Source organism: Chanodichthys erythropterus, chromosome 13 (genome assembly GCF_024489055.1).
Source record: "Chanodichthys erythropterus isolate Z2021 chromosome 13, ASM2448905v1, whole genome shotgun sequence".
NCBI lineage: Eukaryota > Metazoa > Chordata > Actinopteri > Cypriniformes > Xenocyprididae > Chanodichthys > Chanodichthys erythropterus.
In genome coordinates this window covers 48,474,389-48,498,340 of record NC_090233.1, presented here as the reverse complement: position 1 = coordinate 48,498,340, position 23,952 = coordinate 48,474,389, and the positions used below count along the sequence as shown (strand labels likewise).

The 23,952-nt window shown below is 36.9% G+C and overlaps 1 protein-coding gene across 2 annotated transcripts in view; it reads left to right on the top strand.

The window, feature by feature from the left end:
• Positions 1-23,952, top strand: part of unc5ca (unc-5 netrin receptor Ca) — a 183,950-nt gene that overhangs the window by 139,945 nt on the left and 20,053 nt on the right. The window contains exons 7-9 of one of the 2 annotated variants that reach the window (XM_067405888.1): positions 1,055-1,219; positions 8,240-8,296; positions 21,973-22,164. In XM_067405888.1, coding sequence (XP_067261989.1) covers positions 1,055-1,219; positions 8,240-8,296; positions 21,973-22,164 — 414 coding nt within the window. The remainder of the gene's footprint in view (positions 1-1,054; positions 1,220-8,239; positions 8,297-21,972; positions 22,165-23,952) is intronic. The other variant, XM_067405889.1, reaches the window with a different exon arrangement.

The following is a 23,952-nucleotide window of genomic DNA, read 5'->3' as shown; positions in this document are numbered from 1 at the left end:
TCTTTATTTCAATGAACAAATACCATTTGAATAGTTTTAGTTATAGCTGTAGTTAAAAATAAAAGTACTGCATCACAAGTGGAACTTTTCATAAAGTTTGTAATCATGATACTCCTCTGAACCGAATTACAGTATTTCCGTCATGACGTAAACGCACAGTGAGGTCAGTTTCTGAATGAAACATGATGAGGAATTTGGTTCAGATTTTTTCCTACATTGGCATTTATTCATATGGCATTCGCTTTTATCCAAAGTGACTTCCAAATGAAAAATTCCTTCCAGAATCAGAAGGATGGAAAATTCACTCTGAGACTATTGAATTACAAGTGAAGAATTTCTTTCATAAAAACTTCATTCTTTTCCAGTCCAGTTTGAGTTCTCCGCCTCTTGATAGCATCAGACAAATGCATCTTTTTCCAGGCCCATCAGTTCAGCTTTCAAGCCAGACACTTCCCCTATACTTTGGCCCCTTGGGGCCCCTAAGGGCCGAACACATTTCCATTCCCTCCTGCCAGTGAGAGTCAGTTCACTGTGAAGCAGGTGAGATTAAAGCATCTGCACCCAGCAGGAGAGATGCTACAGTCAGACGCTAATGACTGACCCATATACTGCAGTGCACTTAGTCCCTGTGACAGAATCCAGAGAGAGCCTGAGAACCAGACTAGACCGCAGCACAGCCATCAACGGAAAATCCATTTTATTTTATTTTATTTTATTTTATTTTATTTTATTTTATTTTATTTTATTTTATTTTATTTTATTTTTTTAAGGTTTTGGTTAAATTTTTGTGCGCAACATGCATGAGGCTGTCCATTGTCCATGCATTGTTACTTATTTTACATGCAAAGAGTTTAGCCAATCATAACAGGGCTCATTAACATAAAACAGTCTTTATATATAACATTTAAAACTACCTTGACTAACATTTTAATGAACGAGGAATATAATAAAATGATACAATATTGCCTCTTTAATAAAAATAATCAGTGTGTACCACAGCAGAAGTATTTTTGATTGTGTTTATGTTGTTTCTGGTGTGTGTGTGTGTGTTTAGTTGACGGCGAGTGGGGCGACTGGAGCAAGTGGTCGGCGTGTAACACAGAGTGCACTCAGTGGAGGAAGAGAGAGTGTAACGCCCCTGCACCACAGAACGGAGGGAAAGACTGTGACGGAGTCACGCTACAGTCGCAGAACTGCACTGATGGACTCTGCCTACAAAGTGAGTGCACTTACCCTCACACACACACACACACACACGCATATGGTTTTTATGTTTTATGGGGACTTTCCATAGACATAATAATTTTTATACTGTAAAAACTGTGTATTCTATCTGCCTACACTAACTCTACACCCTTAAACCTACCCATCACAGAAAACTTTCTGCATTTTTACATTTTCAAAAAACATCACATTGTATGATTTATAAGCTTTTTTCCTCATGGGGACCATCAATTTGCCCCATCTTTTTTGTGAGGACATTTTATCCCCATAGGGTTTACCAGAACCACGCACATGTTGGGTTTTCATGTTTTAATGGGATTTTCTATAGACACAATGATTTTTATACTGTACAAATATAAGGTTTACTAGAGCCACACAGACATACAGACACACAGACACACACACACACACACACACACACACACACACATGTTTGTTTTTGTGAATTGTGGGGACTTTCCATAGACTTCAATGCATTTTACACTGAACAAACTGTACATTCTATCCCCCTACCCTGCCCCTACCCCTAAACCTAACCCTCACAGGAAACTGTGCAAACTTTTACTTTTTCACAAAAACTCATTCTATATGATTTATAAACCCATTTACATTGTGGGGACCGCTGGCTGGTCCCCACGATGTAGGTGAACTCAGGTTTATATTACATCATGGGGACATTTGGTCCCCACAATGTAATATAAACAAAAGCACACACACACACACACACACACACACACACACACACACACACACACACACACACACACACACACACATATGCCAGTCTGATGGAGTCAAGTCAGGCTGGATTCCTTTAATGTCAACATGATGTCAAAATTGAGCCTATTTACTTTGTTAATACATGTTCCTGGTCTTATTGTGAATCAGTGTTATTCTAGTATTATTTATATACTATTATAGTATTTAATTTTTTAATAGCTTTTATTTTTATATTTTCAGTTTTAATTTTAAATTGAGTTAAGTTTTAGTAGTTTTGTTAGCTTTTAATATTTATTTTTAATATTTCTATTTAACTTTAATTTATATTTATTTCAGTTTTAATTTTAGTAATTTTAGTAACTTCTTTTTTTCTTTTTTTTTTAAGTTAGCTGCCAAGGCAATATTTCTAAAGTTTTTCATCTAATATTTATATTTTAGGTTTAATTTCAAATAATGAAAAATTATTTTCATAGTTTGTTTTAGTTGACAATAACAATATTGATGTGTAATGTTTTAATTATAGAACAGTATTTAATTATCAGAAGGATCTTATTTAGAGTGGCAGAATTAAACTCAATATTCATGTATATTTACACTAAATAGTAACCAGTAAACCTTAACTACACACTATCTATTTTAAACACTCATTTATTCAGCCAAATTGAAAATAAATTAATAGTCAGCTGAGATTGTGTACTAAATATCATCAGTAATTATTAACATATTAATTGACTAAAAAAAAGTTATAAAATGCCAGGTAGGGACTTTTGGGAACACTTTTTAGTGATTGCTCAAATGAATATTTGATTTAGTTAAAATAACAACACTTATTATTAAAAACAGTTTGTCTTCAGAATCTCACATAAAACTTTTTTTCAGCTGATTTCACCCAGGCCATGTGGATCTGTTTAATCATTTGTTGTTGGTTGCAGCCCGTAGTTAGTTAACACAGTAATTTAAATCTGAAATACATCACATTACAAAAGTTAAATTGCAAATGTTGTTTCTTGTTGACTTTAATGCTATTAGTTGATTTGTTTATTAAAACACATAATCATGGCCTTTCATTTGTTCCAGTCACTGTCACAGTAGACACAGTACAAACTGGTGGTGAGAATCTTTAAGAAACTAGTGGTTTGATGGTCTCTACAGAACTGACATGAATGTATGTAATCACCAGCCATCAGTGTGGCAGTTTAATTTGTTTGCTGGTGTTTAGAGCAGTGAGCATTGATAGAGAAAGAGAGAGAGAGAGACAGGCCGAGGATGTGATTCTCCTCTGTTTTGTGTTGTGTAATGGATCTTGTGTCTGTCTCTCTCTCTCTCTCTCTCTGTCTCTCCCCCCGCAGGCACTTCCTCACTAAAGTTTAAACTTTAAAAGTTCTTCCCCTTAAAAGTTGAGCAGGCACAATCCATTTAACCCCACTCAACTCAACTCAACTCAACACTCTCAGCAGTAGCAGCTCCTGACCATAGATTTAGGTAGGGCAGATTCTGGGTCTTAGTGCTAGTTTATGATAAATATTTTGTACGTTTATATTCTAATTGCTGAACACATCAGCCACACTTTTGGCAGAGGTCTAACGTCCTTGCATTATTCAGCCTGAGGGTGGTGCTCTAATGTTGATTGATAGACACGCATATCTTAGTATTGCCTTAATGTAGTCTTTATTGCCTCAGAATGTTGTTTTAGAATGTTACAAGTTGTATGGAGGAATTTATCGTTCGCAAAGACCTTTAGTTACTGTTGCTATGTCCAACAAGCCATGCTTCTCATGCCACACATAATGTGTGAAAAATACATCACGGAGCAAAGAGGACACTGACAACGTGTCGACAGACAAGACAGAGCAGGTTACTTTTGATATGTAACAAAGTATCAGATTTCAAATTGTGTAATTTTTAAGGAAATTTAAACAATAAATACAGCTTTGTGGCCATGAAACGTTTTTTTACAAGATATAATATAAGTCTAAGGTGTCCCCTGAATGTGTCTGTGAAGTTGCAGCTCAAAATACCCCATAGATTTTTTTAAATTAATTGTTTTAACTGTCTATTCTGAGGCATAATTAGAAATGCGCGATTCAGGCTGCGGACCCTTTAAATCGCGCGCTCTCCGCCCCCTCCCGAGCTCTCGACTCTATCACTGCATAAACAAAGTTCACACAGCTAATATAACCCTCAATATGTATCTTTACATAGTGTTCGTCATGCAGCATGTCTAATCGCGTAAGTATGGTATTTATTTGGATGTTTACATTTGATTCGGAATGAATTTGATAGTGCTCCGTGGCTAACGGCTAATGCTAGTTGTGTTTATGAATTATACAGACTGCAAGTGTTTAAAAATGAAAATAGCGACGGCTCTTGTCTCTGTGAATACAGTAAGAAACGATGGTAACTTTAACCACATTTAACAGTACATTAGCAACATGCTAACAAAACATTTAGAAAGACAATTTACAAATATCACTAAAAATATCATGATATCATGACTATTGCTCCATCTGCCATTTTTCGCTGTTTTCCTTGCTTGCTTACCTAGTCTGATGATTCAGCTGTGCACAGATCCAGACGTTAAAGGTGCCCTAGAATCAAAAATTGAATTTACCTCGGCATAGTTGAATAACAAGAGTTCAGTACATGGAAATGACATACAGTGAGTTTCAAACTCCATTGTTTTCTCCATCTTATATAAATCTCATTTGTTTAAAAGACCTCTGAAGAACAGGCGAAGGTGAACTTGGAGCCTGCACAGTAGTGAACGTGAAGTGGAGCCAAGATATCAGATGTCCTGCCCAAACTCACAACAACTCATTATGTCGTTGTGAAATAAACATTTATGGAAAATGTAGAAGTGAAAGTTCCAAACTCCTTGCGAAGATCCAGAAAAAAAGCCTGTTGGCGCCTCAGTGACTACTTCACTCAGAGAGGCTTTCAATCTCAGCTGTCAACCATGACATCACATCCCCGTTTTTATAGCATCAAATAACTAACTAAAACCAAACTTATTTAAAGAATGAACACTTGAACTAACACCAGCGAGATAAAAACTGCCTAAAATGACAGGAACCATCTTTGGAAAAATGTTTAAAGTGTAATTTGATTGTTTAGTTTGTCTCACAACCCAGTACATTTCATGGAGAGGGTGGGATTTATGACCTATACTGCTTCCAGCCACCTGGGGGCGATTGAGATGCTTTGGCTTCACTTTTCAGGACTTGTGCGGCACGCTTGATTTGGCGTTATGATTGGTTAGATCGCCTGTCAGTCAAACTCCTGTTCTACTTCAGTTCTACCTCTCATTTCAGTTCTACTTTCTGAGTATTACAGTTTTTCTCAGTCGCTTTGGTACATTTCTCAGATCAGAATTGAAATTCTCAAAACTACCTGTTCAATTCTCACATCATTGTGTCACTTGTGCACATCAAAAAAGCAGTTTCTCATTTCTTTGAACAAGAGTCAAATGCTTTGGTACATCCATGCAAATGATTATGTACAATTCTCTGTTGTTTCCTACATTATCAGTTGCTTATGTCATGTTGATCAAAATGTATTATATTGGGTCTCTGTTGAATAGTCTCACCCCCCACAACATTTAGGCACAAGCTCATAGCATAAGTCTTTACATGCAAAATGGTTGAACAAGTTATCATAATATGTCAAGCATATTTCTATACTTTCTATATTTCCATTAGACTTTTTTCTAAATCTGTCCTGAATTGGTAAATTGCTCCCAGGTGAATCTTGACGACATGACATGACTCAATAACGACATGACTCAATGACTCAATGACATGTTCTGTCAATAAAATACAGTACAAACAGTAAGAGAGTAAATTTGAATCTTTTCCATTCTCTTGCAATTACACTCACACATACACTAAGATGTAACTTATAATTGACAATAATTGTCATCAAAACTTTAGCCATAGTTTCCATCAGAACGTCCCTCTAGAGTAAACGGTTATATTGAGAACATGACTAAACAATTTGACTGTCTTATCTGTACACAATGACACAAAGACTTGTCATTCTGATGGCACTGACATGTTCATTGACACAGATATTTGCTTTTGAGAGATGAACTAAGGATTTTGAGTAAGAGAGTGGCTTTTGCAGGTTATCCATGGTGTTTTGCTACTTGTACAAATTGTTTTGAGAAATGCACTTACTGTTTTGCAAATTGTGAGTTTGATTCGAGAAATGTACCAAAGCGACTGAGAAAAACTGTAATCATCATATGCAGTAAAAGACAACAATACTCAAGCACTGTAAAAGGTTTTGCTACTAACTCAACTGACTGACTTCTCTTCTGTATGATTTCAGTCTCTTTAGGCCTTACTGTACGTGGTTTATGAGCTTCTACAACTTTTGACCTCCTAACTGAACTCCTTTCCACAAACTGATCATGGAAATAAAAACAGTATAAATAAAAATGGTAACACTTTACAATAAGGTCTCATTTTTTAACATTAATTAACCAACATCAACTAACCATGAGCAATATATGTGCTACAGTATTTATTAATCTTTGTTTATGTTAGTTAATAAAAATAGTCATTCATTGTTAGTTCATGATAGTTTACAGTGCATAAGCTAATGTTAACAAATGAAACCTTATTGTTTGTGCTTAATGAGATTAAGAGAAAACTGTTATTCATTTTTATGGTAACACTTTACATTAAGTGCAACCATAATCACACTCTCTCAATATTCAAAGTGCAAATAAGACCAAATTTTTCTTTGATACAGAGCTAAGAGATGGTTACAACTACACTGCCCAGCCTAAAATAGCTTTCATATTGAGAGATAATTGCATTCATCAGGGAGCCGCTTTCAAAATGCGGGGTATTGAGATCGCGTTTGAATGCGCCCTCGTGTTTACTTCCACTTTCACGATTGCGCGTAACTCTGTAAATATGGCGCGTCTGCGACCGTTATCCAACTGAATTAAATGTTTTTTATTTAAATACAAAGCAAAACGACAGTGGAGGCGTAATGTAAACGTAGCGCTGAAATATTCTTTCCTAATCATCCTAACACTCTGTCATGGCAACATCACAAGACTACTTTTCGCCTCGACGAGAAATCTCGTCACATTTTAGTCTCGCGAGATCTCGTGACACCCCTACTATTCACATTAGCATGTTTAAACTTCCATTGATTTGATACGAAGAACAGACATGCTAGCTAGTTACTGACCCAATGCAGACTAATATACACATAGCTGAAGCGGATTGAAGTCGTCTTGGTCTGGAACGAGATTTATGTAAGGTAATGTGAAAATAAGCGGGGCAGCCTGAAATCTGCCCCAATAGCTCCCAATTAGAGTCCGCTGCAGTTCCATGTTTCACCACAGATTACATTGGAAAATAGTGGGTCGCTGTAGAGCTGGTCAGGGCTCAGACACCCTCTGCCCCGCCTAATATCATAATACATGCCTACCAAAGCCATACATTCATTTTTAATATATCCTGCTCATTTAAATTATCTTCTTAAAATGGTCTAGAAATTCTGAAAATATTTGTTACAGAATGCTGAACACATTTACAATTTATTATTGATTCAGTTTATATAGAGGTCTAATTTTTTGGATGAATATTTTGGTGGGGCAGACGTGACATTATTACTCCAGTCTTCAGTGTCACATGATCCTTCAGAAATCTGTTTAATATGCTGATTTGCACAATAATTTTTAATTGTCAATGTTGGAAACAGTTGTGCTGTTTTATATTTTTTTTGTGGAATTTTGTGGATTCTTTGATGAATAGAAAGTTCAATAGAACAGCATTTATTTGAAACAGAATTTTTTGTAACATTATAAATGTCTTTACTGTCACTACTTTTGATCAATTTAATGCATCCTTGCTGAATAAAAAAATAAATAAATACTGACCCCAAATATGGCCAAAAAAAACTAGTCAGTGATAGCTTGACTGTAATTAAACTGCTCTACATTATGAAAAGATTGTAGATTGTCTACAGTTTCAAACTAGTATTCCCACAACTAGATCAATGTCACAATGTGATAACTGAATGTTTACCTGATTACCATCTCACCAGGGGAGCCTGACTGTTAGATGTTGCCAGCTGACATGTGTGTTGGTATGTTGTTTCCCTCTCTGTCAATGAGGTTTCACATGATTTACCATCTGCATGTCCAGTTTCTCATGCTCTCTTTACACTGTATCTTCTGTTCAGGCGTTTCAGTCTCACATCACCAAATCACATCTCGCTGTTTTTGTTTGACATTCATATTATTTTGTCTAATACCCCCTTCCTCTCTCTGAAGGTTCAGTATATCAGCTATCCGTTCAGCCTAAAGGGACGGGAGAGGAGGGGTTTACATGTGAGTGTCTATTTTGTCTTTCATTTTCTTGCTTTGGATTCCTGGGTCCGTATCTCTTGTCTCGCAGTATCTTTGGCTTTATATTTTTTCGCTTGCGCTCTGTTCCTCGTCTACGGGAGTGAAAGCATGCTGCTGTCTGTTTGTCAGAGTCCTTTGATTTGGTGTTTTGCTTCGTGTTTTGCACCATTTTAAGTTCTGTGTCTTGTTTCTCTGCTCATCTACACATACACACATCTCTACATCTCTCTCTCTCTCTCTCTGTTTTCCGCACAGCACATTCACAAAGTTGAATGGAAACCTGAACATCTCTGGAGTAAAGTCAGGCTCGACTAAAGTCTGCATGCAGTTTGAAACGAGAGAACTCTCTCTGGTCTTGCAGTATGACATGAAGCATTTCAGTAATTCTCTTTAAAGGCAACATGAAATGAAAATTGATCCCATTTACTTTCTTCAGAAATTTCCTGGGCCTTGTTTTTTCCCAATTCTTCTGTGCATGATATTTCAAGATAAAAAGGCCAGATGCTATTTGAACCCCAGTGTAAATAGGATTTGTGATAATGAATGGATGGATGGATGGATGGATGGATGGATGGATGGATGGATGGATGGATGGATGGATGGATGGATAGATAGATAGATAGATAGATAGATAGATAGATAGATAGATAGATAGATAGATAGATAGATAGATAGATAGATAGATAGATAGATAGATAGATAGATAGATAGATAGATAGATAGATAGTGTTATTCATTAATATCAGTACAGAAAAGTTTTGCATTTTAATGTTACATGTCTTTCTTTAAACAATATTCTTTCCCACTGATGTGATCATGGCTGTGTGGGCAATAAACAATAATATTAACCAATAACATCACAGCCTACTCTTAACGATCCAGTCAAATCCAGATGGATAAAATCAGGTACCGCCCTTCACCCAATATTCTGCGTCATGCTGTGGAGGTTAAATGCCTTTTGAATGTCATTTCATGTTGTGTTTAATGGGAACCAGCAGCTCCTGAGCAGAGGGTAATCCGCATATACAGTACATGTTATATCCGCATTTACCTCGGTGGCTTTAAACTTCTGTTCTACAGATAATAATAGCAGATGAAGACTGTGATGCCTCTCTCATGGTGTTTGCCCTTTAAGAGTGTTTGACTTTATATGTGAGCTTAGGGTTATTGTAGAGATTCTTCAAACTGGATTAAAACCAAAATATTTGTTGAACATGAAACCCTGAGAGATGAACCGAGGTGAATATCAAACAACATGATTCAGGCTTTCATTACAGGCCACCGCAGCGCTCTGTTCTTCATGAAAACAACTCATCAGTCATAACATCAGTCAGCCTGCTTCTTGTCTGTGATTTTACCATATTTTACCATCCTTTTATCTGTTTTGTTTTTATGTTGTCTTTCTGCTCTTTATGATGGGCTCACTTTTGAGCAAATGAAAGGCACTTTCTATTCCAGTTTTAAAGATAAACAGAGTCAAGTCGTGGCTGGTGGCCCAATGGTTAGTCATCTAGGCTGCTTAAACAACGGTTGCAGGTTCATTCCAGATGCAGAGAGTTAAGGTCACGACAATAACCCATCAGCAGGTGTTTACATGTAGTAATGTGTGTGAGACCACATAAAAGCCATGTGGGCACTGGTCCACCCAGAATACAATCATTTGGTAATAATGGGGGAAAGCATAATCCTTTTAATTGCAAAAATCAGCTCAAATGCATCATGTTTCTGTTTAGTTTCAGAAATGTGTTTGTATCATGTAAAAGTGAATTTTGCATAATAGGTGCCCTTTAAAATTTATTTTTGATGGATTTTTAGTTAAATACTAAAATCACTACATTTTTTCAATTTAGTTATATAAATAGGTAATCGTTTTTTTAAGTAATTTTTTAAACAGCTATAGGTAATTTCTTGTTTTATCAGTTTACAAACTCGATTCCAAAAAAGTTGGGACACTGTTCAAATTGTGAATAAAAACAGAATGCAATGATGTGTAATTTTCAAATTTCAATATTTTATTCAGAATACAACATAGATGACATATCAAATGTTTAAACTGAGAAAATGTATCATTTTAAGGGAAAAATAAGTTGATTTTAAATTTCATGGCATTAACACATCTCAAAAAAGTTGGGACAAGGCCATGTTTACCACTGTGTGGCGTCCCCTCTTCTTTTTATAACAGTCTGCAAATGTCTGGGGACTGAGGAGACAAGTTGCTCAAGTTTAGGAATAGGAATGTTGTCCCATTCTTGTCTAATACAGGCTTCTAGTTGCTCAACTGTCTTAGGTCTTCTTTGTCGCATCTTCCTCTTTATGATGCGCCAAATGTTTTCTATGGGTGTAAGATCTGGACTGCAGGCTGGCCATTTCAGTACCCGGATCCTTCTTCTATGCAGCCATGATGTTGTAACTGATGCAGTATGTGGTCTGGCATTGTCATGTTGGAAAATGCAAGGTCTTCCCTGAAAGAGACGACATCTGGATGGGAGCATATGTTGTTCTAGAACTTGCATATACCTTTCAGCATTGATGGTGCCTTTCCAGATGTGTAAGCTGCTCATGCCACACGCACTCATGCAACCCCATACCATCAGAGATGCAGGCTTCTGAACTGAGCGCTGATAACAACTTGGGTTGTCCTCATCCTCTTTAGTCCGGATGACATGGCGTCCCAGTTTTCCAAAAAGAACTTCAAATTTTGATTCGTCTGACCACAGAACAGTTTTCCACTTTGCCACAGTCCATTTTAAATGAGCCTTGGCCCAGAGAAAACACCTGCGCTTCTGGATCATGTTTAGATATGGCTTCTTTTTTGACCTATAGAGTTTTAGCCGGCAACGGCGAATGGCACGGTGGATTGTGTTCACCGACAATGTTTTCTGGAAGTATTCCTGAGCCCATGTTGTGATTTCCATTACAGTAGCATTCCTGTATGTGATGCAGTGCCGTCTAAGGGCCCGAAGATCACGGGCATCCAGTATGGTTTTCCGGCCTTGACCCTTACGCACAGAGATTGTTCCAGATTCTCTGAATCTTTGGATGATATTATGCACTGTAGATGATGATAACTTCAAACTCTTTGTAATTTTTCTCTGAGAAACTCCTTTCTGATATTGCTCCACTATTTTTCACCGCAGCATTGGGGGAATTGGTGATCCTCTACCCATCTTGACTTCTGAGAGACACTGCCACTCTGAGAGGCTCTTTTTATACCCAATCATGTTGCCAATTGACCTAATAAGTTGCAAATTGGTCCTCCAGCTGTTCCTTATATGTACATTTACCTTTTCCGCCCTCTTATTGCTACCTGTCCCAACTTTTTTGGAATGAGTAGCTCTCATGAAATCCAAAATGAGCCAATATTTGCCATGACATTTCAAAATGTCTCACTTTCAACATTTGATATGTTATCTATATTCTATTGTGAATAAAATATAAGTTTATGAAATTTGTAAATTATTGCATTCCTTTTTTATTCACAATTTGTACAGTGTCCAAACTTTTTTGGAATCGGGTTTGTAATTTAGTGCACATTTATTAAATGCTGTCACTGTGGATAGTTTCAATACTGCAAATGAACTTTTTTTTTTTTTTTTTACTATAGTTTATCTAGATTAAATTGAGGAATTCATTAAATTGAGCAAGCAACTTTTTTTTCAGTATAGCAACACTGGTAACTTTTTAATGAACTGAGACCTGAAACATAATGTATAATGTAAGTACTGTACAGAAACACTTATAGGTACAGAATCTTCACGCTTTGTTGTGCAAATATAACACAAAAAATGTTTTTTTAAATATGTATGGTGGCCACAATGCATTGGCTAAGCTCTCACGTTTACATACTTGCGAGTGTATTGCAGGCTTAGCGCTTTATTTAGGTCTGTACTTATGTTGAACCATCAGTGATGCTTCAGTGCTGTTAACTGCATCTGGGAGTGACTTAAGACACCCGTGATAGTGTGTGTGTGTGTGTGTTTGAGGGGACAATGTTATCTCTTTTCTCCTGGAGCTGTATTATTTATTAAACATTTTCTGCAGTCGGCACCCCCTCCTCTACAGCCTCGATCTCGCTCTCCCTCCCTCTTTCTCTCACACTCATGTTCAAAGAAGACGTTTAATCTTCCAGATACATTTTAATGGCTGCATTTAGTAGCTTGGCACTTTTATCATCAAAGCTCATGTTAGAGCTTGTATGAGTGTTTCTCGGGTGAAATGAGTTAAATGACTCAAGGCATACGATGGCGAGAGTTAAAGAGGGACAGAATGCAGAAGAGATCTCTTCGATAAAACTCAGGCGTACTTTACATCGAAGCCAACAGGAAATGTTGTGCTGCTGCTGCTGCTGCTACAAAGCACAATTGATTTAGGTATTAAAATGGGTCTGAAGCCTTTTCTGTGTGAGTCGTCTGAAGATGTTGCTCATAAAGTGTTAGAGATGCTAACAATATTACTTTTACACTTGGAAGATTAAGACTCTGTTTCAAAACCTATAGTACATAGACAACAATTTAAGGCATTACACAACTTTTTGGGCCAAATTCTAAGGTAGTATTACATGTATCTTTAAAGGAGCAAGTAATCCCAGAATGCATTGTGACAAACTCCATCTAAAATCACATAAAAGAACAAGAGAAATGTTGAGTATAATTAATTTAGTACATAAAAGTGTTGATACAATTCTGCCCAACATTTCTTCTCGGAGCACTTGATTGGCAAATGGCATTTATGCACTTTTGCTGTAGTATTTTACTCTGGTATTTATGGTAATGTGGTATGCTAGCCCTAGTATTGTTTTGCCCTTGGATTAGTTGCTTCTGCTTATGTAATTCTCATTTGTGAGTCACTTTGAATAAAAAGCATCAATGAAAAAATGTGAATGTAAATAATTGATATAATGGTATCTCAAACAAGAGCGTACATCAAAGGAATAATATCATTAATTTAATACTTGTTAATATTTCTGAATTGTTTTTGCATTTATTTCCAGCACTGATTAATTTTTCAAACATTTATTGATAATTAATGCTTTCAGTCATTTTTACAGACACAAAAAAAGTCTGTCTGTCTGTGTTGGACAATTAAACTTGCTTCTCCAAGTTTAATGGAACTTAAAAATATATAGATCTGTTGACAGTACAGGCCATGGGTTATGTTCTGGAACATCTCTTTTATGTTCATTGAACCATTCTGTCACAAGTCTTGCTGTGTGTTTTGGTGCATTATCAAGCTGATACACAGCGCCCCCTTCAGGGCACAATGATTGAACCATTAGGTGCTCATGGTCCTCCAGAATGGTTCAGTAGTTGTTGGCAGTGAAGTGCCTTTTAAGCACAGTAGGGAATGCCATGATATTGCAGCCTAAACCATCACTGATCCACAACAGTCCGGGTGTTGAGCGTCTTTGAGGCTTCTCCACACCGTAACTGGGAAAGACAGTGAAGGTGGACTCATCCGAGAACAATACATGTTTCACATTGTCCACAGCCCAAGATATGTACAGTTGACACCAACGAAACTGACATTTGGCATTGGCACGACTCAAGTGACCAAAGTTTTGGCTAAAGCAGCCCGACCATGAATATTGACTCTGTGGAGCTCCTGATGAAGAGTTTTGGTGGAAACAGAAGAGTCAAGGTGTGCATTTAAATGTGCACTGAGTTGGATTTATGTGGGTTAGTACCTGGACATCCCTTTCAGACAGCTTCCTCTTGAGTCGACAGTTAATTCTGTTGGATGTGATTCCTCCTACGTGGAGGTAAGCCGACATTACCCTGGATACCATACACCACAAAGACATGCTGTCCTGGTCACAAATGAGCCAGCAAGACATGCACAAACAATTTGCCCTCTTTTGAACTCTGATGTGTCTCCCATTATGTTGTGTGGATTGCAGTATTTGATGTACAGCTGTGCTATTGCTCTGCTAATTCAACCTTCACACTCTGCTCTTACTGATAGAATGTAAAATCAGTGAAGGTTGGCCACCAGGCTGCGCATATATAGCCGTAAAAAAAATCTCCAACACTATATTGGCCAGTGTTTCAGTTTCAGTGTGCAACCCCTGTATCTATCTAGATCATGTTCTTGGTAATAATGTTCCATTTTATGATAATAATGTTGTTGTTGTTTTTTTTGTGAGAGTCTGCACTCCACTAAGAAGATGATAGTTTAACTTTCTTGTGTGTGTGTTATCAGTCTGAGTGTGTGCGCTCAGTAAAACCCCTGCGGATCGATGCTGAGGGAATCTGATCAGCAGAAGGCTCTTCCGCCCGCAGACTCAAGGGTCGGACGGGTTGCCAGACGATCAAACTTCCTTCCCCTCATTAACCCCCCTCAGCATCTGCACACTGTCCTTCCACTTTAATCACTTCCTTCACACAATCAATAGCGTTTATAAGTCAAGCGTGCTCCTGCATAGAAACAACCTTTCTGCCGCGCTCACACGCTCACGTATGCATATTCAAACGTAGACGTGCACGAGTCTGAACACTCAAATGCACAAATGCAACATGAAATCAAAATGAACTTTTGCTTTTACAATACATGTTTCTTGTGTTATTGTGAACAAATAATCAGTTCATGTTATTGCAATGAAAAAAAAAAAAAAAACCCATCTGTCTTTGTAGCTCGCTCTGCCTCTGAAACAACTGCTTTTTAGGTTGAAGTCACCAAGGCCATGCAAGCAATTGGTTAATGTCAACCAATAACACAACTTTCTATTTAGTCATTGTTTTAAGCCACTGTTGTAGGTAATTTCAGATTTACAGTAGCTATATATTTATAAAAAAAAAAAAAATAAATAATAATAATAATAAAAAAACAAAACAAAAAAAACAAGTCACAACTGCTTTGGGTGGCAATATGTGTTAAATACAAACATTACAATCATCAATAGATTGGGCCTTGAAAATTATGTAGAAATTATGGTAACAATTTACAATAAGGTTCCATTTGAAGATGAAAACAATAAAAAAAAAATGCTTCTAAATAATTTATTTACATTAGTTAATGTTAACCTCAACATTTACTACTTTATCTGTACATTATTAAAATAAAAAATGTATTGTTACATTATTACATTATTTTATGTACCTGAGTTGACATTGAACTAACAATGAACAGCTTTTTTTATCAACGATAAAAAGATAAATGCTGTAAAATATTTGTTGGTTAATGCATGAACTAACGTTAATGGACCTTGTTGTAAAGTGTCAAAAATTATATCAATAATTATTTGTATAGAAATTCCTTCAACAAAGTTGACTCTGCGTGAAAGTCATTGTATAATTTGTACATTGCATATCGGTATTACACACACACACACACACATAGATAAGCTCGTAATGGTTAATGAGAGAAATAACTACTGACAATCATGTTTGGTCACAGTCAGTAATCGAATAATATTAGTCATTAGGACACAGCTGTGATACATTTTTACCACTAATTGTAAATTAATTATGGCTGTAAGCAAATCAATACTGCAGAAGAGAGATGATACTGCGGTCACTGAGGAAAAACAAGGAAACGGCATGAGAGATGATGAGAGGTCGCAAGCTCGACACTGTGTTTAGCGCGACTACCTGCTGTGACACTCTTCAACGGCTGCTTTGAGTTTTATACTGTAAACACACACACACATACACAATTTCTTTTGCTCTCAAGGTTATGATATTTGCTGGGTAGTTATTTCACTGTCTAGTTATTTTATGTTTACTGAATCAAGCATGTCTATTATATTTGCCCATACTTACTGTTAATGTAAATATCTAGCTGTTATAAATCTAGTGCCCACAAAAAATACACAAGTATATATTTTAGCCCAGCAACATATTAAAAGTTTCATATAGTACATCCTACTTTACCTGCATACATACAGTACACTCTCATAAAGCAATATATACTATATAGAAAATCTGCATGATTGTTTATATCGTCACAAAAATGTAAACTGTATTATTGCACAGCTTTATATATAACATTGGATATATATTATATCCAATGTAATCCACATACATACAATACACTCACATAAAGTTATATACTACAAACCCGATTCCAAAAAAGTTGGGACACTGTACAAATTGTGAATAAAAACAGAATTCAATGATGTGGAAGTTTCAAATTTCAATATTTTATTCAGAATACAACATAGATGACATATCAAATGTTTAAACTGAGAAAATGTATAATTTTAAGGGAAAATAAGTTGATTTTCAATTTCATGGCATCAACACATCTCAAAAAAGTTGGGACAAGGCCATGTTTACCACTGTGTGGCGTCCCCTCTTCCTTTTATAACAGTCTGCAAACGTCTGGGGACTGAGGAGACAAGTTGCTCAAGTTTAGGAATAGGAATGTTGTCCTATTCTTGTCTAATACAGGCTTCTAGTTGCTCAACTGTCTTAGGTCTTCTTTGTCGCATCTTCCTCTTTATGATGCGCCAAATGTTTTCTATGGGTGAAAGATCTGGACTGCAGGCTGGCCATTTCAGTACCCGGATCCTTCTTCTACGCAGCCATGATGTTGTAATTGATGCAGTATGTGGTCTGGCATTGTCATGTTGGAAAATGCAAGGTCTTCCCTGAAAGAGACGACGTCTGGATGGGACCATATGTTGTTCTAGAACTTGGATATACCTTTCAGCATTGATGGTGCCTTTCCAGATGTGTAAGCTGCCCATGCCACACGCACTCATGCAACCCCATACCAACAGAGATGCAGGCTTCTGAACTGAGCGCTGATAACAACTTGGGTTGTCCTTGTCCAGATGACATGGCGTCCCAGTTTTCCAAAAAGAACTTCAAATTTTGATTCGTCTGACCACAGAACAGTTTTCCACTTTGCCACAGTCCATTTTAAATGAGCCTTGGCCCAGAGAAAACGCCTGCGCTTCTGGATCATGTTTAGATATGGCTTCTTTTTTGACCTATAGAGTTTTAGCCGGCAACGGCGAATGGCACGGTGGATTGTGTTCACCGACAATGTTTTCTGGAAGTATTCCTGAGCCCATGTTGGGATTTCCATTACAGTAGCATTCCTGTATGTGATGCAGTGCCGTCTAAGGGCCCGAAGATCACGGGCATCCAGTATGGTTTTCCGGCCTTGACCCTTACGCACAGAGATTGTTCCAGATTCTCTGAATCTTTGGATGATATTATGCACTGTAGATGATGATAACTTCAAACTCTTTGCAATTTTTCTCTGAGAAAATCCTTTCCGATATTGCTCCACTATTTTTGGCCGCAGCATTGGGGGAATTGGTGATCCTCTGCCCATCTTGACTTCTGAGAGACACTGCCACTCTGAGAGGCTCTTTTTATACCCAATCATGTTGCCAATTGACCTAATAAGTTGCAAATTGGTCCTTCAGCTGTTCCTTATATGTACATTTAACTTTTCCAGCCTCTTATTGCTACCTGTCCCAACTTTTTTGGAATGTGTAGCTCTCATGAAATCCAAAATGAGCCAATATTTGGCATGACATTTCAAAATGTCTCACTTTCAACATTTGATATGTTATCTATATTCTATTGTGAATAAAATATAAGTTTATGAGATTTGTAAATTATTGCATTCCTTTTTTATTCACAATTTGGAATCGGGTTTGTATATATCAAATCTTAACTTTATTTTACTATTTATTTATTTTTTTAGTGTTTTCACCCAGCTCTTTATATAAAGTTATACAAGTATGTTCAGGGTCATCACTAGCCCCCCTAAATTTCCACCCAGCCCCCTAAAAATTAGCGATTAATTACGTAATATATTATGTACACTAATTTGTTATCTTCTCAGTCCCCTTTAAAACTCATATAAAACCAGCGTCAGGCTTCAGCTCATTCCCATAAATGTATTTATTTACTAAATTCCTTTTTATCTAAATGGCGTGAGACTTTGTGACTTTTCCTATTCTAGTTATACCTCATACTTCAGAATTGCTAAAATTTGTTATAATAATTATTTAATAATAAATCTAAGAGCAAAACGTGCAAAGAACTATAAAAAGGAGTGGAAATGTCAAATGAGCTAATGAGTGATCCTCTACAGCCATCTACTGGTTATAATGGTAATTTCATGTCATTTTCATATTAAAAGTGTGTTTGTTTTCCACCAGGTGACAGAAATTCTCCACTAAAGCATGGCACATTTTCCATGTTATCTCCATGAACAAAAATGATAAATGTAGAGCTTCTTTAAAGTTAATTTGACTGTACAAATAAAGTTAAAAAAATAATAGTGTTTAAAACATTACTTGTGATAAAAAAAAAAACAAAACAAAAAAAAAACATATATTTTACCCACATATGGCTAAACTAGACAATTACGATAATATAATATTTGTCTATATTCTTAATGAATATTAATGAATATTAGCCGGTTAGCTGGTTATTTAAAATTATTAGAAATTTATTCAATATTCAGGGATTGACTTGATAGGTAGTGTAGAACCTACTGTATTATATTGCCAAAGGTTTTGGGATGCCTGCCTTTACGTGCACATGAACTTTATTGACATCCCATTCTTAATCCGTAAGGTTTAATATGGAGTTGGCCCACCCTTTGCAGCTATAACAGCTTCAACTCTTCTGGGAAGACTTTCCACAAGGTTTAGGAGTGTGTTTATGGGAGTTTTTGACCGTTCTTCTAGAAGTGCATTTGTGAGGTCAGGCAGTGATGTTGACGAGAAGGCCTGGCTCACAGTCTCCGCTCTAATTCATCCCAAAGGTGTTCTATCGAGTTGAGGTCAGGACTCTGTGCAGGCCAGTCAAGTTCCTCCACACCAAACTCCCTCATCCATGTCTTTATGGACCTTGCTGGAAGGGGCCATCCCCAAACTGTTCCCACAAAGTTGGGAGAATTAAATGTCTTGGTATGCTGAAGCATTAAGAGTTCCTTTCACTGGAACTAAGGGTTCAAGCCCAACCCCTGAAAAACAACCCCCCCACACCATAATCCCGCTCCACCAAACTTTACACTTGGCACAATGCAGTCAGGCAAGTACTGTTCTCCTGGCAACCGCCAAACCCAGACTCATCCATCGGATGACAGACAGAGAAGCGTGATTCGTCACTCCAGAGAACACGTCTCCACTGCTCTAGACTCCAGTGACGGCGTGCTTTACACCACTGCATCCCAATGCTTTGCATTGCACTTGATGATGTAAGGCTTGGATGCAGCTGCTCGGCCATGGAAACCCATTCCATGAAGCTCTCTACACACTGTTCTTGAGCTAATCTGAAGGCCACACGAAGTTTGGAGGTCTGTAGCTATTGACTCTGCAGAAAGTTGGCGACTTCTGCTCGCTGTGGCCTCAGCATACGCTGACCCCGCTCTGTGATTTTACGTGGCCGAACACTTTATAGCTGAGTTGCTGTTGTTCCCAATTGCTTCCACTTTATGATACCACTAACAGTTGACCGTGGAATATTTAGTAGTGAGGAAATTTCACGAATGGACTTATTGCACAGGTGGAAACCTATCATGGCACCACGCTTGAATTCACTGAGCTCCTGAGAGCGATTCTTTCACAAATGCTTCTAGAAGCAGTCTGCATGCCTAGGTGCTTGATTTTATACACCTGTGGCCATGGAAGTGATTGGAAAAGGAGGCTGAGGCCCCCTAATATTGAAATCCTAGAATCGCCCATGAGTATGTCCAGCTTTATCTGCATATACTCATATAGGTCAATCTGTACTAAAATAGCAAAACTGCTTGATTGCTTATCAGTGCAGCTATAATAAACTATATTATCACCCAACTATAACGGCTAAATGCAACTATAAGGTATGAATTTAAACATCAACATGATTTTCTGTAACAATATATTTTGTGACAAGCGCTTTAAAACTGCATTGTTGGTATTTTTACATCATTTTTGCGCCCTCTGCTGGTTAGGTGGATCAGTGAGGGCCTAACCAATGGGCTTAAGTCTGTGAAGGATCCTAATGAATATTCATAACCCCGAATCTAGTCTCTCTTTAAGACACGCTGCTGTCAATGTCAGCCTGATAAGTCGGATGTTTGAAGCATGAGTGGAGTTTTAATCTGTGTACCTTTGTTGCAGTCTAATGCGACTAATGAGTGATGAGCGCCAGCATACACATCCAATAGATACGTAAGAGAAGATTTAAGCACACATTCACACACACACACACACTTTAAACATCAGAGACTGTGACGATTTTGGCTGCTTCTCTCTTTGATGTTTCAGAGCTGCGGTTTCATTTTGGCCCTGATCCCCTTTTAATCTTCACACAAATTCAGAACTCACACACGCACAGAGAGAGAGAATCCACAGGAAAAGAGGTCGGATGAACATGTCACTATTGTTCTCCTGCAGTCTGCTGAAGAATGAGGCTGATTTCCAGGAAGATGAGCAATATGGCATGTAATAATTTATAGCCTCATTAAATTAAAGGACTAGATTCTCTTCTCTTGCAGTCTGTCTATTTTCAGGGTGTTTTTTCATCTTCCTGCAGTTGGTCGTCTAATTTTCTCTCTCTTACTGTGAAAACTCCTTTTAATGATTGATGCACAGGGTTTATATACTGATTAATGCCATTGTTTTAAAGGCCATTCTCAGGCGTGACCTTTAACCCATATGCCAGTTCGATGATGTGTCATTTGAAATGAAATACTGCAGTATATACTGTGTGTTAAAAATAGCAGGTGAAACGGTAGGCGTTATTCAACCATTTTAAACAAGTGTGTGCTATTTTGTTATCATATAACTTTGCTTGTGAGAGGAATTGAGTTATCTTTGCAAAAAAATGCTTCCTTGGCTTTGTTTAATTCAATTTTGTCAAAAGCAAGTATGTTATTATAAACACACACATCTGAATTTGTGGCTATGTTTGGTGTGGCATAATAACATACTAATATTTAGTATTTCTGCACTATATAGTATGTAATATGCAAAGTATGCTAATTTTCTGTATGCATTATATGCCTTGGATCAGTGCCATTTCAGTATTTTTTATATACTATTTTTGCATCTATTAATATTTTGAATTTGCTTTTATTTTTATATTTGTTATGTGCATTTATCTTTTTTTATTTATATTTAGCTTTATTTCAGTTTTAGTTTTAGTACTTAAACTCATTTTATTTCAGTTAATTACCAAGAGGACATTTCTAATTTTTTATTTTATTTCAGATTTTAATTAATGAAAACAATTTTTAACAGTTTTAGTTAACAGCTATATATGGTATACATCTCCCAAAATGTTCAGTATACAACTGCTCAGAATACTGTATCCCACAATGCAATGTACTCCACCTGCATTTCCAGTGTAAATCAACTGCATACTTATTATTTGATTGGACCACCAAAAGTTAAGACATTTGCACAAAAAATGGAATTCAAAATTTCATATTCAAATATTTTAACTGGACAAATTAAAAGAACTAAACATGCTGAACTGCTGAATTAAACATGATGAGATATTAACAAAACATACTAATGTTTTAATCATTCAGAGTAATGACTACTGTTACTGTTTTTAAATAGCAGGCAATATACAGGGAACAGGGAAAGCAGAACCAATCACAATGAAACTAAACAGACACTGAACTACACGTTACAAGTATGTACTACAGTTTATACTGCTAGTATTCATTCTGAACATAAGCTGTGTCTGTCTGTCATGCAGCTGCGCCGGGTGGAGATGAGGTGGCTCTGTACGTGGGCATCGTCATGGCGGTGGTCATGTGTCTGGTCGTCTCTGCTATCGTGGCTCTGCTCGTGTACCGCAGGACGCATCGCCGCTTTCACTCTGACATCATCGACTCGTCTGTTCTGAACGGCGGATTTCAGCCTGTCAGCATCAAACAGGCACGCTCAGGTGAGACAGTCAACCTTCAGTAGAGGATTAGTGTTGCTCTGATTGGTTAGCAATATATAAAGATTATAATGAGTATTTTTGTAAAGAAATGTACTTTTATTCAAAAAGGATGCATTAAAGGATTAGTTCACTTTCAAATGAAATTTACCCCAAGCTTTATTCACCCTCAAGCCATCCTAGGTGTATATGACTCTCTTCTTTCTGATGAAAATAATCTGAGAATATTAATAAATGTCCTGAAGCATCCGAGCTTTATAATGGCAGTAAATGGGGGTCACTGGGATGAGCTGAAGAAAGTGCTTCCATCTACATCCATCCATCATAAATATGTTCTCCACACAGCTCCAGGGGGTTAATAAAGGCCTTCTGAAGTGAAACGATGTGTTTGTGTAAAAAATATCCATATTTAAACAAGTTATGAAGTCAAATATCGAGCTTCTGCCGCCTTCCGTATTCAACGTACGAAGAAAAGATTTATATTTCAAATAAATGCTGTTTTTCTATTTATCATAGAATCCTGATAAAAAAAAAAAAACATATCATGATTGCCACAAAAATATGAAAAAGCACAGCTGTTTTCAACATTGATGATAGTAAGAAATGTTTCTTAAGAAGAAAATCAGCATATTAGAATGATTCATTTTATAATATATTCAATCAGAAAATACTTATTTTAAAGGTTTGCGTTGTTTTATTGTTTTATAATGTTTCCATCCGATAATGTTAGTATGCTTTTTACATCGAAAATTGTCATCATTTAGAAATAAAAGGCATTTTCCTACCCCTCTGATTTGAACGCTCTGTTTTAAGGGGCGTGTCTGCTGTGAGACTTCAATGTAAATGCCCACTGCTGTGATTGGCTGACATCTTTGCCTATGAAATAGCCTATGAAAAACTTTTAGCACATTTTTACTATTACAGCTCTCAAGGTTAACTGATCCTGAAAAGTGTTGATTATAGCATTACATTTAGATCTATGGCATTATATTTAGATCATGGCATGAAAGGTTGCAGTGATGAACATTGTAGCCGATCACAGACATGTTGTTGAGCTCATGAAAGCAGTGATCTCGTCAATCCAACTCAATTTCTGCACACTAACGAATGCTTTCATCATAACTAACAGTGCAAACACAATATATATAAGAGATTAAATGGGAGTTTTGGTGCGAGTCACTGATAAACTCGCGCTGTTTGATTGACAGTTCCAGTGATTGTAAAGGGAGCGTTCTTTGAATGCTTTCCCTATATATTTAATTACCATTTAAATAACAGATTATTTTCATCCTAATAAGAGAAACAACGTGAAGTTAACCTTTTAGTCACTGGTTTGATTTACTGACACATAGACAAAGATCATCTGACTGTACATGAATCATTAATATCAGATCAGATCATTAGAATTAACACAATTACTTACATGTTGTTGCATTACTGTCAAGTCCATATCGTAAAAGTCTGTTTGCACTGAAATGCGATTGATTTACCAAAGAATCCACAGTGAAATGTTCTGAATACAAATGAATAAAGCTCAACTGAGACATTCACATTGTTGAAAATAAATAACCATATTCCTAGCATTAGGATTCTTTGAAAGGTAATGTTATTTTTAGTCCTGTATCGCTCTTCTGTCCTCCTCATCTTACTAACACGCAAGTGGGCGGGGCTAATGTCGCAATGATGAAGTAGGCATTGATTTTTTTCTGCGGAGGAGGAGTTTCACCTATCAATGTCATAGATAGACACATTCCAGCATCAGTCGTTTGATGGGCCTGGTGTCAATCAAAA